Source organism: Macrotis lagotis, chromosome X (genome assembly GCF_037893015.1).
Source record: "Macrotis lagotis isolate mMagLag1 chromosome X, bilby.v1.9.chrom.fasta, whole genome shotgun sequence".
In the NCBI taxonomy this organism is placed as follows: domain Eukaryota; kingdom Metazoa; phylum Chordata; class Mammalia; order Peramelemorphia; family Peramelidae; genus Macrotis; species Macrotis lagotis.
In genome coordinates, this window is record NC_133666.1 from 656,405,714 (window position 1) to 656,423,806 (window position 18,093).

Genomic DNA, 18,093 nt, shown 5'->3' on the forward strand with positions numbered 1-18,093 from the left:
GCTCTATGCCCTGAATGTTAGGTCATTAACCCATGACTTAAACTTACCTGGATGGTCTCCCATTCTCATTATTCTGCCCCTTCCCCCTTACTATTCACAAGTCAAAAGATGAGAGAATGGGAAAGAATCTTGGACAAGTGGAGGAAACCTTGGCTCGGCTTGGCCCCCCAGGGTGGGGGCTGGGCAAGGGAGGTTGGGGGGGTCAAGACAGGAGGGCCGAACACCCAGATTTGGTAGAGGGGAATGAGACAGCTGGAAGACAAAGTTTCACAGAAGGTCTTCCAATGGACCCTGGATGGCTACTGAGGGCTTCTCTGAGATTCAGGGATTGTATGAAATGCCCAAAACCTAAAAAAACTAAGGAGAAAGGCAGGTGGGGTTTGACTCTCAGGTCTAGGGGGTCAGAAGGCTACCTTTGGCCCTAGGTAAAGGCCAACTCCCATAGCTAGAGGGGGAAGGTACAGGCTTCAGTCACCAGAACCAATTTCCTGACCCCCTTCCAAAAAAGTCCAAGGCTAAGGAAGACCCAGGTCTTAAGAGATGACCAAAGATGACTGCGCATGACCCTGCGTAATGGTGCCCTGGATGGCCTCTGGGCATGGGATGACCAAGGCCAAGGTGAAGCCCTTTCTCCAGGCTCCCTAGCAAGTGGTCATCGGGGCTCCCTTGCTATGGGTTAGAATTCTTTTGATCTCTGTCCTTGACTAACAAGATGTGCTGCAAAGTTCTGACTCAACAGCTATCCAGTTAGATGATACACTCATCAAATAGTGAAAACAAATAGTAATTGGAAAAACTAGAGAAACGTTAACTATTGTCTCCATTACCCTTTCGGAAAGCTTCCCTCCCCTTAACTCGCCAGCCACCCCCCGTTTAAAAAATAAGGTAAAGAGGGAAAAAAGGCAGTTGAACCAAATTACGGGGCAGTCTAGACAACCTTCCACAGTGGCAGTCTGAAAAGAAGCAAGGGAGGCCCATTTCCCAGGCCCTTCTTCAAGCCTGACGGTTCTGCAGGGGGTGCTTCAAGCCTTTGGGGGCTGTTTTGTGGCTCTTCCTCCCCCTCCCCCCTCGCCCCAGGGCCCCCCGGCGCAGGCGCATTTCCAGCACTTCACTTGTCTCTGGGGCTGGGGGTCCCAGCTCTGCCCCTTCCCATCACTGCCCCGGGTCACAAGGAAGGGAGCCCTCGGCCAGGGGCTTCACGTCCGTTTGGGGTCTTGCTTGTTTTCCGTGCTGCTGGTGTGGGCCCGGGGCGGCGCGGCCCGACCCTCCACCCTTGCCCCGCCCCGGGAGGGCCCAGGCCAGCCTCCCGGTCAGGCAGGGCGAGAGGAAGGGCTTTCCCGGGGGGCAGCCCTCAGTCCGGGGGGGGGGGGGCAGCCCTCAGTCCGGGGGGGGGGCAGCCCTCAGTCCGGGGGGGGGCAGCCCTCAGTCCGGGGGGGGGGCAGCCCTCAGTCCGGGGGGGGGCAGCCCTCAGTCCGGGGGGGGGGGCAGCCCTCAGTCCGGGGGGGGCAGCCCTCAGTCCGGGGGGGGGCAGCCCTCAGTCCGGGGGGGGCAGCCCTCAGTCCGGGGGGGGGCAGCCCTCAGTCCGGGGGGGGGCAGCCCTCAGTCCGGGGGGGGGCAGCCCTCAGTCCGGGGGGGGGCAGCCCTCAGTCCGGGGGGGGGCAGCCCTCAGTCCGGGGGGGGGCAGCCCTCAGTCCGGGGCCGGCGGCTGCCCCCAACCAGCCGGCCCCCCGCGGAAACAAGGCTGGGGAAGAGGGGAGCTGCGGCCCGGCCCGAGGCTCGGCCCCGGGGGCCGGCTGTGTGTGTCTGGGCTCGGCCCAGGACGGGGAGGCGGGCCCCGGGGCCCCGCACACAAGCTGCCCCCGAGGCCTACAAGTCCGCACTGCCACTCCTCCAGCCTACAGCGCTGGGGGCAAACCCCGGCCCGCTCCCTTCTCTGTGGGGCGGGGCGGGCACAGGTGGAGCCTCGGGGTGCCAGCCCGGGCAGCCCAGGCAGCCCGGAGCCCCCTGGGCCAGGGCTCGGGAGCGGCGGCTGCAGCCTGGGCTCCGGCCGGCAGGGGGCGCGCGGGGCCCGCAGACCCGGCCCGGGGGGAGGGGCCACCTGCTCCCGCGCCAGACAGGTGCAGCTCGCCCCGCCCCCGCTGCGCAGCGCGCATGCTCCGGCTCCCGCTTCCCCACCCCCACCGGCGGGAGGGCGGGCCGGGGGCAGCCCTGGAACCCAGCGCCCCCGGAAGTGAGGCCTCTGGGGGGTCTCCTGCTCCCCCCGTCTTGTTGCCGAAGCCGCCCCTCCCCCTTCATCCTCCAAACCAACAGACCCTCCTTCGCCCCCTCACCCCCGGCCTCGCCCCTCACCCCCAGCTTTGCCCCCTCACCCCCGGCCTCGCCCCCCCAGCCTCACCCCCAGCTTTTCCCCCTCACCCCAGGCCTTGCCCCCCCAGCCTCGCCCCTCACCCCCGGCTTTTCCCCCTCACCCCCGGCCTCGCCCCTCCAGCCTCGCCCCTCACCCCCAGCTTTGCCCCCTCACCCCCAGCTTTGCCCCCTCACCCCAGGCCTCGCCCCCCCAGCCTCACCCCTCACCCCCAGCTTTGCCCCCTCACCCCAGGCCTCGCCCCCCCAGCCTCACCCCTCACCCCCAGCTTTGCTCCCTCACCCCAGGCCTCGCCCCCCCAGCCTCACCCCTAGCTTTGCCCCCTCACCCCCGACCTCATCCCCCCCCAGCCTCACCCCTCACCCCCAGCTTTGCCCCCTCATCACCGGCCTCACTCCCCCAGCCTCGCCCCTCACCCCTAGCTTTGCCCCCTCACCCCCGACCTCATCCCCCCAGCCTCGCCCCTCACCCCCAGCTTTGCCCCCCACCCCTGGCCTTGCCCCCTTCTCTCTCCGACACTGCAGACACGAGGGCACCGGCCCTGAGGATGGAGAAGCGCCATGCCCACTCCATCACGTGGCTACTGTAGTCACCAGGAGGATGGGCACCTGACAGTGACCTTGGGCAGGTCGCTTCACCCCGACCGCCTCCCCCAAGCCGGCCCCGGCCTGGGGGGCTCTGGAGGCTCTGGGGGAGCCCCCCACCCAAACTCGCCCGCTTGTCTGGTCCTCCGAGAACAGAGGGCAAACACCTTTATTCTGTTTTTTATTTCTCTTGCAAACATTCCCCAGTTACACTGGAGTCTGGTGCAGGCTGTAACTGAAGCTTCAGGTCCTGCCCGGGTGTTGCCAACGCCTCCAAGTAGACAATCCCTCCAGGCTTACTTCCTCACCATCCTGTTCCTCCCCTCCCCCAAGTCCACAATCTTGGCTTCCTTGCCCACTAATGGCCCCAAACTGTTACGTTGGCCGGTGCCCATTCCCATCTTCCTTGACTTCTGTAGTTTCTGATGTGGATGCCCACCCTTTGTGCCCCACTGCCTGCTCCCCCAGCTGCCCCAGCCCCAGTACAAGCTGCTACTTTCCTAACCCAACTCCTCTCCTTCCCAATCCCTCCTAGGGGGTACGCTCTCCCAAAGGTCCTCTCTTCCATTCTCTCTCCTTTGGAAAACTAATTCACAGCCCTGGCTTCAGCTTGTCACTTCTAGGAAGATTCTTAAACCCGGGAAGGAATGCAAACTGGCACACAACCTCCAAGCACTAGGCAGCAAAGGGACAGGAGGAAGGGACTAGAGTTAAGAGGATCTGAGTTCAAATCCTGCTGGATCTGTCAGGACACTGGACAAGTGACTTAACTCCTGTGAGGCTCAGTTTTTCATCTGCCAAATGAGAGGGTGAGATTGGATGGTCCCCGCAATCCCATCTGGTTCTAAATCCAGGGGTCTATGGCTGAGCGCTGGTTTGATGCCTAGAGTCAAGGGTTCAAATCCAGGTCTGACCCTTCCTACCCGGATTGACCTTGAGCTCACTAAGACTCTGCTTCCTACCTAGATGGCTTCCAGTTTTGTTTTTTAGATTTTTCAAGGCAATAAGGTTTAGTGGCTTGCCCAAAGGCCACACAGCTAAGTAATTATTAAGTGTCTGAGGCCGGATTTGAACCCAGGTAACTCCTGACTCCAGGGCCAGTACTCTATCCACTGCGCCACCTAGCCACCCAGCTTCCAGTTCTAAAACCAATCAATCAACATTTATTAAGTCTATATTCCAATCGCTAGACCAGGATCAGGGAATGTCCAGTCAGTGGACCCTAGGAATCATGTGATCTGGCACTGCTAGCAACCACAGGCAGTTAAGATTCAATAAATCTAAGTGCTTTTTAGGAGTGAATTAATTAAATGTTTCATCAAATATAGCAGGCTAATTTTTAAATTTTGTACATTGGCAGAAAAGTTTCCCCACCCCTGCTCTAGAGAGATCTAAGCTCCCATGTTGCCAAGACCAAGCTTATTACCATTCTCCCTCATTTGCTCCATTCACCTCTGACTTCACTAATCTTGGGTCTGGGCACCTCCATTTATCTTGCCTCCAAGTTTAATAACCTAGGGTTATTTAACTTCCACTCCCCTTCCTTTCCCTCATAATAAAAGATTATTGTCTCTCTTTCTTCTTAGACTGTATATCAATAACTTATTTTTAAAAATCACCTGTATCTCCCCATGTATCTCTCTTCCCAAATCCCTGAGAAGTGTGACTTACTTTAAAAAGGGAGCTTCAAAAGAAGGGAGGAAAAATCATAAAGAAACAAACCAAGTCAGATGGTCTGTATTGTGTATCGTATCTGTGGCCCTCCACTGAGGCACAACAAAGGACTCCTCTGTCCTAATATCCTATCAGGCACCAAGGCCTGCTAATTCCTACCAACTCACAGCCCATTCTCAGTTCCCACTGCCATGACCTTGGGGCATTTCTTACTTTCCTTGCACCCAGACCAATGTCACAGCCTCCTCAACAATCTCAGGACCTCAGCACACAGCTCTCCAATCTAATCTCCAACTCGCTCCCAGTCTAATCTTTCTCATACAGTGATCTGGGCTGGCTATTTCTTAGCTCAAAAATTCACTGTAATTCCCTAGTGTTGATGGACTAAATCTCAGGTAAAACAGAACACTGATGCCTTCCTTCACAACGTTCCTCAGGCCTGTGCTGTGGTTCAGCTGTATCTGACTCTTCAGGACCCCACTGGGGATTCCCTTGGCAAAGACTCCTGTGTCCACAGTACAGTTTACTATTTCCTCCTCCAGCTCATTTTACAGATGAGGTAAATAGGGAAAAGTGACTTGGCTAAGGTCACCTATCTAGTAAGTGTCTGAGGTCAGATTTGAACTCAGGAAGATGAGTGCTCTATCCAGTGTACCACCTTAGCTGCCCACTCCTTACTCCCTTAGGCCTGTAAGAGTTTCCTATCACCCACTCCATCCATTTAAAGCTCTTTACAGCCCAACTCAGATGCAGCCTCCTCCAGAAAACTCATACAGGCCCAATTTTGCACCCCGGGAATGACAGGCGCTATTAGTAGTCGTGCCTCAGCCTCCTATTAAAAAGTAAGAGCAAAGATTAAATTAAGGTCAGAGAAAGAGGCAAGGGGCACTTTGAAAATAGCATCTCCTCTGACCTTCACAACCACCCTGACAGCTCTATTTCGATCACCATTTTACTGTCAGACAGATGGAGACCTCCAGATCAAATGACTTGTCCCACGGTCAGCGAGTTAGAGAATAGGTGGGCCAGATTTTAACTCAAGCCTCTAACTCCTGACCAGGGCTCTATCCACTTTAGAAACAAATATCAATATTTATTGGGTAGGTACTGTCCTAAGTGTTAGAGATACAAAGTGCCTGCCTTCAAGGAGTTTGCATTCTAAGGGAAGATCAAGCAGCCAGAGAAGGGAAGGCTGTGGAAGTTGGAGAAAACCAGCAAGCTGAGGCTTGAAGGATGCAGGGGAGCCAGCAGGTAAAGATGAGAAGTTGCTCCACGCACAGATAACACAATGGATTTAGGATGGGAGGAAACAGGTAGATGGGGTGGAGTGTAATTAGAATGAAAAGGGAGGGAGCTGGGATCCAAGGGACCTTCAATGTCCAATTAGTCTTTTATATGGACATAGGGCAGCTAGGTGGAACTGAGGATAGAGGAGGATATGAGTCCAAATCTGGTCTTAGATGCTTACTGGCTATGTGACCCTGGGCAAGTCGCTTAAACTCGTCTGCCTCAGTTTCCTCCTCTATAAAAATGAGCTAGAGATGGAAATAGCAAACCATCTCTATTGAGAAAACCCCAATGAGGGCCACACAAAGAATCAGAGTTGACCGAAATACTCCACGACAACTCTTTTGAGACAACAGGGAGACACTACAATGCGTGGAGTTGGAGTCAACACGGAATTCCTTTAAAGATGGACATTTTTTTGACAGATTGAATAGAGTATGGGTTGGTATGAGGCACTGTGAGGAATTTGAGGCCTCCAGAATTAGGGAGGTGCCCGTAGGAGGCCAGGGCCTAGGCCAGTCCACAATAGGTATGCTTAACAAATATTTGCTGAATGGAGGCAGGAATGCCTGTCTCAAATGAGTGGACAAAGTGAGTGCAGGCATGGAGATAGGCCAGGGCCGAGATGGGATTGGGCTTTGAGGGAGTTGTGGGACATAGCCAAATGCCCATCTCCGCTTCTCTCTATAATGAAGGAGAAATATAAATGGAGGGGCAGGGGCAGGGGCAGGTTTCTAGGCTGCTTGGCCACTTGCAGATATGGGGTGTGTGTGTGGGGGGGGTGGAAATCCTTTTGGAATTTCTTCCAACTCTCAACTTTTGTGATTCTGTAGTTTTGATTTCTCATTGTTGGACTCCCAGAGGCCTATGCACATACAAGGTCAAACTAGGGTGGAGTGACCTGAGCTATCATAGGGCACCCAAATTACAGAGAAGGTACCAACTAGCACCAGGTAGAGTTGAGTTTCCTCTTCTAGAAGTTCCTTATTCCAATGAAATCACAGGTGGGAGTCCTCATTCCTATTTTAAATGTCATTTTTAAAACATAAATAACAATATTCCCTGGAACACAATACTGGATTTTCTGGCCCATGATTTCATGGTCTGACTTGACTGACACCCCATGTGCATGCTGTCCCCCCTTCAAGCCAGGGAGGGATCACGTGTCAGGGACCTATGGGCCTGAATGGAGCCTGCATCTTGGGGAGGAAGATGGTATTTCTGGTCAGCATGGGCACCATATGGAAGAACAGGACAGAACATCAGATGAGGTCTAGCTGGACCTAAGAAGCCAATCAGTCCAAACTGTTTCCATTTTATAGAGAAGGGACCAAAGGTGAAGGTAGGAAGATCTGAACCCAGGTCCTATCACTCAAGGGGTGGCATGACAATCCTCTTTTCCATTTAGTTTCAAATCTGGCACTCACTGGATCACAGGATCAGAGATAGACAGAGAAGAACCTCAGTGATCATCTACTCCCACCCCCTCTCTATACAGATAAGGAACTGGCACCCTAAGGGATGGGGAGAATGAAACTTTGGCCAAGGTCACACAAGTTTAAAAGTGAGAGGAGGGATTCCAACCCAGGTTCTCCACCCTCAAATCCCTGACGGCCACTTCCCTTTCTCACTAGGGGCCAGCGGACCCCGTTAGGCTCCAGTCTGACCTACCCACCCCTGTTCTGGCTTGGACCTGCCCATGCTCCTGTCTTGGTCCCGAGCCAAGGATGCACACGCATCTTCTGTGCACATGCTCGAGTGTGGGAGGGCACACGTCTCCCATTCACCCACAGCCCTCGGAACTATGCTGACCCGTCCCCCCAAGCAGCCCAAACCCCAGCTGGGGTTTAAAGTGCAGGCCCCAAAACAAGACGCTTTTGTTTTCCTCAAAAGAAACTCCTCACTGACCCAGTCATTGAGGGAGGGACTGAATTACTGAACAGAAAAGCAGCTGCATTTCTGGGCAAACATCTGGAACTGTCCAACCATTGGATTCTGGCCTGGAAACAAAGGAGCTGCTCCCATCTCCCCTGAATTTGGGGACGGGGGGTACAGAGGAAGAAGAGAGACTGAAGCCACCATTCACCCTCCAGATTTTCGCTTTCACTGTCACTGGTTTGAAAGCCAGAAATCCAACCAGGACCCCAAGCCCTCTCTGAGCAGCCCATTAGAAGCTATGGTCAGTGGGAGTATATCCAGAGCTGGGGGGTTGGGTCAGAAGGAGAGGATAAACTTTCCAAAGACAGAGAGCCCTTGGGGAGGGCCTTGCCCTGCCTACCACCCCAAGAATAGGGAGGCATGGGGCTCACTCGGCTCACCATGGAAATGAAGGGTGATCTTATTTCCAACCTTTGAAAAAAAGAGTCAGTCAAGGGTTTGAAAAACAGAAACCTCACCCCCTGGGTATTATTCTAGGCACCGGGACTACCGAGTCATACTTAATCCCTGAGACTGAACTGGGGCCAAATGCCTAAGGAGAGGAAGGAGAAGAAAGTAAACACCGCACTCCGGATTCCTGCCTCGGCAAGGCTGAAGTCAAGAGAGCCCAGAGTTTCTGGGAGAGAAGGGGGAGAAGCTGCAGAAACGGGTTCATCAGGAAACTGCTCCGGATTCCCAGGATCAGTTCTGGGACTCCACAAACACATGTGGCGAGGCAAGGTGCCACCAGGGTTAAACCTCTGGGGAGAGAGCCTTACACAGGCTAGGCCACAGTGAGGGGGGTCTCCAGATTCAGCGGAGACTATGGGAGGCAGGAGATGTTGGCCAGGCTAGACCTTGGCAGGAAGAAGAAGAGAAGGTGGAAAGGGGTCCTCAAGACAGACCTTAGGGACCAAGGGGCACTAAGTTAGACCTTTCCTCAAAGGTACAGGGAGCTATCTCTAACTAAGAGAAGGAGTTGAACCAATGCTAAAGAGAAGATGAAGAACAGACTGGGGTAAGGGTAGTACAAGAGACCTCTCCCCCCTTTATGCTTATGAGTGCTCCCTACTTCAAGATTTTGATATGGGATGCATCCAAAGAGTTTAAATAAGTAGTCTGCTCCATTATCCCCCCAAAACAAAATTTTTCGCAACAAACAAACAAATATCAGGTCTCCCCTGAGTCTTTTCTTTCTGGAGGAAATATCACCAGTTTGTGCAATGGAGCTTCCTATGATATAGTAACACCACCATCATGGGCAAGCATTCTTACATCCTGTCCTTTCTAAAACAGGGTTGAGAGATGGGAAAGACATGAGTGGATCTAGTTCAGCTGCATTTGCATTCATGCATGCATTCATTCATTCAAATGATTGATTCAACAGACACTAAATACCTCATTGGAACAAGTCAAGTAGGCAGAGTAGGTTTCACTGTCTAGTAATGGTGGTATTGATTGGGTGATGGTGGTGGTGATGTTGGTGACAGAATTGGTGATAAAATAGTAATAATAAATAGGAGCAGTACTGGTAATAACAATTCATAGATTTATCTAAAGATCAAATCTTTCCACTCACACACACAAGTCCTTTAACCTCTCTCCAAAGACCAGGCTCCATCAACTCTAAAATGACAGTATCCTAACTGGGAGTTTTCAGCTTTGAAGGAATCATAAGTAGGGGAAAAAAGGCTGGAACCAATTTTTGAGTGTCTTCAAATGCCCCCAAAACAAGATCTGACATTCTATCAGTGGCAGCAGGAAACCATGGCAGAGCAAGGGGCTACTACGGTGTTTTGTGATGAGATGGAGGTGATAAGTACAGATCAAAGAGGGACAATTGGCCCAAGGCCACAGGGCCAACAAGCAGCAGAGCAAGTCCAATGCAGGTGTTCTGGCCTCAATTCTAATACCCGGTCTAGGTGTAGTCTGTCCAACTGTGGTATCCTAGAATGGTACACTGTCATCCGGGGGAAATGAATCAGTAACTGTAAAATCCCCTCTTAGGAGAGACCTGGTGCCATCACTGGTCCCAGGTCCTGCCATGAGCAGAAAGCAAGCTTGGACCCAGCCCTGACCACCTGGCCCTGTTCAAATGATACACCTTTCACGTAACAATGGAACAGAACAGAATTTGGTTCCAGGTCCCCAACGTATGAATGTCTGCTCCTTCAAGGCAGAAACCCTTCCATTCTTTGCCATTTTGTTCTGGGTTGAGCAAACACAGGATAGAATGTCTTACTACAGTCGCTACCAGTCTCTCCGCTGGTACCTTTGAAGCAGGACTCCATGAATTTCCCGATGTGCCTGTGTGTGTGTGTGTAAACAGGTAGATGCCTACACCCATGCGTATGCTTTTATAAATATGAATGTGTGTGGGTACTATTTATAGCTCAGACAAAGGTATTAAAAACAAGTCTTTCCAGTCCCAAATGAGATTCCTCTTGAAACCTGCTGTTTCACAATCTGTCATCTAAGAGGAGAAAGAACTTTGGAGTCAGAGGCCAAGGTTCCAAATCCCATTTTGCATCGACGCTCAAGTTTGCTCATCTGCAACAGTAATAACACTAACAATAATGGCAATAATAACAATGACATAGTAGTCTGTGGTATGTCTAGAGAACAGGAAGACTTGCAAAGCAATTCTATAGATCCTCACAATCCTGGAAGGTAAAGTGTTATTTTTACTTCCAGGCTAAAAAATGACTTACCCAGGGTCACACAGTGACAGAATCAAGATTCAAACTCAGATCTTCTTGCCTCTCTTTGGGTGCTCTATCTGCTTCCTCCTTGTAAAGTGAGGGGAATGGATTCCATGGAACTCCATCAAGAGCAGCCTCACTCTACCAGACTCTTAACTAACGAATAGTTTTTAGCTCCAAGCTCCTCGCACCCTAAGACCATCATCTTTGGGAGTCGGTACTAACCCTTAGCTTGGAGCAATCATTTAATAAGTCTTTATAAAGCAAACATTATGTCAGAGGCATGCAAGGTGCTGATAAAAGGAGAAACATGAAGCAGTCGCTATCCTCAGGGAGTTGCCACCACCCCCACACACAAACTTCCATATAAATTTTGGAAGGGAGGCCAGACAGATTTGGGGCAGGAGCTCACATAAACACCAATAGATGGAGATTGATGGTCACAAGGTTGACTTTGAGTCCTCCGAAAAGTTGCTGATGACTATTCAAATCCCTCCACTGTAAAACTTAGTGTGGCTACTGGGCCTCCTAACTGACTGGGATGGACAATTTGGATGGGAAGATCAGGGAGCCCCAGGTTGGCATGGGCATTTTACCTCTGAACCAAGAACCCATGGCTTTGCAAGTCACCCCTTCCTTAAGAGGTCCCTAAGCTGAAACCACACTTTTCTAAAACCAGGCCCATTACCCCAAATGTCCCCTTGGCCACTGCAAGGGCAAAGACATAGGCATTGGCCTATCGTGCCTAAGGTTGGGAGCTGATTTAAAGGCTCAGTAAGAAAAGGGAACCCCTCTGGGGCAAAAGGCACAGGAGTAAAACCCCTGCCAGTCTCTGTATTTACCAGCAATGAGCTCCCAGAGGGGTGGCAGCAGCAAATCACAGCAAAAGGAAGATGGCAGTGCTGCCCTTAGGGCATCCCTTTCCCAAAGGCTGCCAAATCCATGGCTCTACAGAAACCAATGAGGTTTAGACTCGCCAGCAGTTCAAATTGATCCCCAATTCCTCCATGGGAAGGAAACCCTGGCAGAGTGCGCTGGGTTCAAATCTACCCCATATGAAGTTGGGTGAGTCACCTCTCTGGGTCTCAGTTTCCTCACCTGTAAATTGAGGGGCTAGACTAGCTGGCCTCTGGGATCCCTTCGAGCTTCCCATCTAGGATCCTATGACCTTGTCAGGCCCTAGTTTCCCTGTCTGCACGGGACACAGTGGTCTCTGAGGGTCTCAGGTTTTAAGTCTCTAAGATGGGGCACAGATGCCTTCTCGGCAATCCAGCCCCCTCCCCACCCAACCCTCTCCCCTACCACATGTGACCAGGAATCTTTAACCCAGCTCCGAAAACCAAGTCGCTCCCTGGGAATAGAGAGAGGAGGGTACCCTGGTGACGCTCCAGACTCCCAGAGCCTCAGAACCCATCCAGTCAGAAAGAGATGAGACTCAAGTGCTTTCACGGATAATAAACTGCAGGGGGAGGACAGGTCACTGCTTCTACAGACCATCTCCGGCTTAGCTCACAAAATTGTTAGGAAGAAGTGGAGGTCAAGATTCAGGGATCCCAACATAATACATTACAGTACAATGAATATTTATTAAATGCCTACTGTGTGCAGGAGACTGGCAGAATCTTCCTCCTGGGCTCTGCCGACCCCAGTGCCCCCCTCTCTCCCCAGCTTTGCCCCCACATCCTGAGGTTCAAAAGGAATTCTCCTAGCACTCAATGACTCATCATAACTGCCCCAACCAAACTGTTAGAGCCTTGACTTCTCCCCATTGTCCCACCCTCAGGACCCCGAGAGAGGGTCCCCCCTTCTCTCCCAATCCCTGCACCCTATTGAGGATGCCTGCCTACCTGAGCGGAGAGCTGGAAGGGGATCTTCTTCTTCACTCTCTCCTTGCTCCGCTCAGTCTCCCGCTCCGAGTTCCCCGCGTCCCGGGGGCCGTGTCCATTCTCATTGGGCTCAGCCGAAGGACAGTTTTCAGATTCTCGGGCCTTCTTGCTGGCCGGTCGCTCCCACTTTTCTTTGCGTTCCTGAGGCTTCAGGGCCATATCCTTCTGCAGGGGAGGAGAGAAGGAAGGCAGAAGGTAGATAAGTGAGTGCAATGAGACTTCAGAAAGACACTATCTGCTGCAGACCCCCAAATCCCTTCAATCTAAATCAAATTTCTCCAGTCTCCCCAAATTTTAACTGGCATTTATGTGTATAGCAAGAGGAAGACAAGGTGGAGTCAAGAATAGAGAGCTGGCCCCAGGGTTCAAGGGTCCTGTTTAGATAGTATTGAAAGGTTGGCAAACATAGGAAATCATTATTGTATTTGATCTTCATAACAACACCCTCGCAGAATGTGGAGCTTGGAGTCAGGAAGACTGGAGTTCCAATCCAGTCACATAACTCCAATCTACCTCAGTTTCCCTGATTGTAAAATGGGGATCCTACTTCATAAGAATCAAACAAGCACCTACAATGTTTCTGGAACATAGTAGGTCCTTGATAAACCTTTGTTCCTTTCTCATTTCTATCTCCACCCCCCCCTACCCCAAGGGATCATTATCCCCATTTTATAGATCAGAGTCAGCAGTTAAGTGACTTGATCCAAGTATCTATCTAGATGAGAATTTGACAAGTTTTGCAAATAATGCTGGGTGTTATTAAAAAGATAAAGGCATGGGGCGGTTAGGTGGCTCAGTGGATAACGCACCAGCCCCGGAGTCAGGAGTACCTGGGTTCAAATCCGGTCTCAGACACTTATTACCTAGCTGTGTGGCCTTGGGGAAGTCACTTAACCCCACTGCATTGCATTGCATAAATAAATAAATAAATAAAAGATAAAGGCAAGTGGTTCTGGAGGACCTGAGTTCAAATACAGACATTGCTACAGACAGCTGCATGATTTGGGTGAAATGGTTTAACTTCTGATGGCACATAAGTCCGTCGCATATAAAATGAGGAAGATGGATCCACTAGCTCTGTATCAATTCCTCAACAAGAAATCCTTAAGCTTCTGTCATTATGGTCCAGGGAGTAAAAAGACAAAGAAGCAGGTCCTGCTCTCAAGGAGCTTCCATTCTAACAGGGAAGGCATGAATGACAGATACACAGCTGGTTCTTATGATCATTACATCCAACAGAAATAATATACTGAGTAAAGAAGATTATTTCACATGAAAGCTGCTACCATTAAGACCTCATCTCAATATGCAAAAGCAAATGAAGATAAACCAGACTCATGAAACTGGACTTCAGATACAATTATGTTTTTTAAATAACAGTTGCCCCAAAAGTCTTGGTATTAAAGTAGAAAAACCACACCAAGACTTTTGGGACAAGTTACAAAATAAAGCCGAACATAAGAACTTCTATGTGGACGTGTCCTGGTTGAATAGCAACTCCTTATGCCTTAGATGGGAATAAAAGGATGTTAGGTGACCCTAGTCAAGTCATGAGCCTCAATTTCCCTTTCAGCTCTCTAAGATCCCTCCCATTTCTAATCTAGGATAGCAGGGATGGTTGCATCTGAATCCTCAGCCCTTTCCCTGGAGTCTGGCATGCATCAGATGTTTAATAAATCCTTTTGGACAGATCACACTTATATAGATGTACAGAGGAATATATTTGTATAGATCTACTTTTACCTCCCTAGCTCCCCCCAGAACAGAATGGTCTTGGTATCTCCAGTTCCTAGCATACAATAGGTACTTAATAAATGAGTGTTACCCGGATGATTGATGGAAGAGTGTGGCTCATCCGAGCAACAATACCGGAAACAGGGCAGTGAGATCACTTTTGTAAAATGCTTAGCTCTGGTACACAGTAGACGCTCTATAAATGGTTACTGCCTTCTCCTCATCCCACCTTCTCATGAAATGAAGAGTGTAGAATTTTCTGGAGATTGGTCCTAGTTCCATGAGACCTGAGCTCCTCATGGATAATTGTGTGTGTGTGCGCGTGTGTGCGCGTGCACACGTGTGTGTGCATGTGTGTGTGCGTGCTTGAGTGTGTGCACGTGTGTGTGCACGCACACACTGTTATTACCGCCGTCACCCGCTGCTCCCCCCACGTTCCTAGGGTGGGCACAGACAAGCTTGGCTCCCCTCCCTGCCCTCCCTTCTCTGGCTCGCACTCAGAAGCGTCCACAGCTGGCTTGGAGTCACAGCTGGGCGAACAGCAAACCAGGAAATCAATGAACAAAGGGAGGCCTGGATCCGCTTGGCTGTCCGGTCTCTGGTGCCCCTCGGATGGCTGTGGAGGACGGAAGGAACCTCCCCAAGCCTCCCTCTGGTCACTCACTCCCGCCCTGAGCCCTTCCCCCAGAACTCGGGGGTCCCAGCCTGCAGACCTCATCATCCCCATGCCTCAAGTACAAGCTGGGCCTTTTCTGTCACTGGGGCTCAAGTTCTGAAATCTATAATTACTCCCACCAGAAACCATGTCTTCCTCTTACAGGCTATCAATTTAGGAAACCAACCCCTCCTTGGGGCTCCCAGGCTCAGCCCCACTTTCTGGTTCCACTTCCCTAGACCCCAGCAGGAGAGCCCCAGGGAGTCGGCCCTGAAAATCCAGTGGTGACCGTCTCTAATTAATCCTTCCATCTATAGGCTTCCGACAAAAACAGTCAAATGTGGAAACCCCAGAAGGAGAGACCAAGAGGGTCACGAGTGTGTCCTTGGCAAAATCCTAATGTGTAGGTGCTAAAACAGACATGGGTGGATGATGGTTCCTCATTTCCCCCTTGTTCCCGGGGGAGCACCTTGAGAAAGTATCCCATAGGCAGCAAGGTAGGGAGGTAGATACAGCGGCAGACTGGGAGACTTAGCTGTGTGACCCTGGGAAAGGCCTGCCTCAGTTTACTCATCATCATCATCATCCTTCATCCTAAACCCCATGAAAATCCCCCAAATTGATCAGTTCCCTAACTAGCAGTGACTGCTGTGTGCTGGGGAAGCACGAACAGACCTCCTTGCTTTCCTCCTCCTCACCCCTCGACTGGGTTCTTCCCCCTCACTTCTGCCGACCACAATTCCTACCTTCCTTTAAGTGCCACCTCCCATAGGAAGTATGCTGATGCCCCACCTCTACTCCCGCAAGCTGCTCCTGTCTTCTCACCCCCAGCTCTGGAAACCACCTGGTATATTCTTGTACACTAATATTTAAATAAAATGTTGTGGAGAGGGGGAAAATGGATAGAAAACTGACCTCAAAGATCAGAATTCAAGTCTCACCTCTGACATATACTGGCTGTATGATCCCATGCAAGGGAACAGTTCCAGGAAGCTCCTTAAGATTTTAAATTACAATGGGGTGGCTAGGTGGCACAGTGGATTAGAGCACCAGCCCTGGAGTCAAATATGACTTCAGACACTTAATAATTGCCTAGCTGTGTGGCCTTGGCCAAGCCACTTAACCCCATTGCCTTAAATTTAAAAAAAAAAAGCCAGAGAAAAAAATAAATGCATTGACTGTCCAGATCCATACAGATGTGTGTGTACATATATGTCTTTAAACACACACACACACACAGGAAATAGAGAGAGGGAGATCAATGGATAGATAGATGGATATAACGCTGGATAGAATTCTGTAGCAAGATAGATGGATATAGATAAAGTAGATAGATGGGTGCAGATAGATGTAGACCGAGAGATAAACAGGCAAACAAAGTGGGCAAACACCTATTAAGCGCTTACAATGTCTCAGGCAGGTACAGTGCTAAGTCAGAGGCCCGTGGTGCTTGGGGAAGGGGATCCACAAGGAAAAGCCCAGCCCAAGAGCTCACAGAAAACCCTTGAGTTCAGAGACTAGGGAGAAGCTGCTATGTGCAGGGGCAGAGAAATGCAAGCCCGGGGTAGAGTCTAAAGGACACTGGGCGGTCGACTCAAGGTGCTCCCTGAATCAGATCAGCCTGGCCCTGCTCCTGAGGACCTGGAAGAATATAATGCTCATTAATCACACTCTGGTTCATAAGAACAGAACCAAAGCAGGCCAGATCACTCCTTCCACAAATACAAAGAAAGTGGCCCTAACACAAGAGCTCCAATTCAGAAAGTAATCATGGAAAAAATATTGATAATAAAAAATATCCAGGAAAGGACACAAAACCAAATCTGGAGTTCGGAAGAACAGAATTCAAATCCAGACTCAGACACTTTATTGGCTGTGTGATCCTGGGCAAGGAAGGGTCTTTGCCAAGAAAACCCCCGATGGGTCCAAACATGACTGAATCCACTTTATAAAGACTCCAGAGTAGGGCCAGGCTGGTCTGACCCAGGGAGTGTAATGTAGTTATGATGACCACTGCCTTTTCCCAGGGGCAGCCAAAGGCCACGCTAACCTTGGAGTGGAGATACACGTGAAACAGGAACAGGAGACGTCAGAATGAGAGGGGATCATAATTCTGGGCCAACAAGAACCAAGCATCACTTGGGCCAGGACCCTTAGTGGCCACAGCCAAGTCCCTCATTCCCCAATTCTTGGGGGAAAAAACCCCCAAAAGCCGGTCCTGTTAGTGGCTGAGAAGATGGAAAATGAGTTAGGATTTTCTCCAGGTCTATATAATCCTCTCCCAGAGACCTGTCAGAACTGGAGAGAAGGCCTGGCACTTCTGGAGGGTGTGGCCGTCTTCTCCCTAGGCACAAGGTCTGAGGAAGGGCAGGTGAGCTAAGTAAATGTTGGTCAATTGTTTGAATGACACACCCACACACCTGGGCACCTCCATTTTTCAGAAGCACTGAATCAAAGAATTCCAAACTTAAAGGTCCTCTGGGCCAACCAACATTTCAAAGAAAATCCCACCTGCAGGACAGACACAGATTACTGCCTCCCAAGGCCCTCCATCCCAATATGGGACAGTTAGAACTTTTCACAGGTTGTCCCTCATTCCAATATTCCTTCTCCATCATGCTCCTTGTTCTTGTAATATTCAAATACAAGATTAATAGTTCTTCCATAGGACAGACCTATAAATATTAGTGACAAACTCCAGGACGGAAGGAGGTCTCACCCCATCATGTCAGAGATAAGGAAAGTGAGACCAACAGTGATTCACCCAAAGTCATGAAGCTAAAATTCTGAGGGGGTATTTGAACCCAGGTCTTTCAGACTCCAAATTTGGGGCTCTATGTACTAGACCATGCTGTCTCAGCTCCATAAATCTCATCGAATAGAGTAGAACTACAATGCTACTTCATTCCCTGAGAAAGGAAAAATGAATGGTTAAATACATTGGGGGCTGTGTGTGAATGTGGATATTCTTTGAACCCGTATCTTCCTGTCCCTAAGTGAAGTGACTAATGCAGCCATGCTTTTCTGTCTTTCCCCACCATGAGTTATCTATTTCAAATTAGACATCCCTAATAACTCCATAGATCCAGCGGGTAGAGGCCAGATCCCTGTCTACTGCCCTCTATTTGGGAAGGATAAACGGAATTTTCTGCCATTTCAAGGAACAGAAGGTCTAAGTGATTAGCCAACAAGAGTGGAGGAGGACTAATGACCATGTATGAGCATTCATTCATTCAAAGACTCTGGAAGACCTAAATTTAAATCTGGTTGCAGACACTAGCTATGTGAC

The 18,093-nt window shown here is 50.5% G+C and overlaps 1 protein-coding gene across 15 annotated transcripts in view; it reads right to left on the reverse strand.

The window, feature by feature from the left end:
* FBRSL1 (fibrosin like 1) overlaps window positions 1–18,093 on the reverse strand; it is a 289,992-nt gene that overhangs the window by 191,675 nt on the left and 80,224 nt on the right. For all 15 annotated transcript variants that reach the window (XM_074205181.1, XM_074205178.1, XM_074205190.1 and 12 more), the window contains exon 2: window positions 12,377–12,580. In XM_074205181.1, the coding sequence (XP_074061282.1) occupies window positions 12,377–12,580 (204 nt within the window). The remainder of the gene's footprint in view (window positions 1–12,376; window positions 12,581–18,093) is intronic.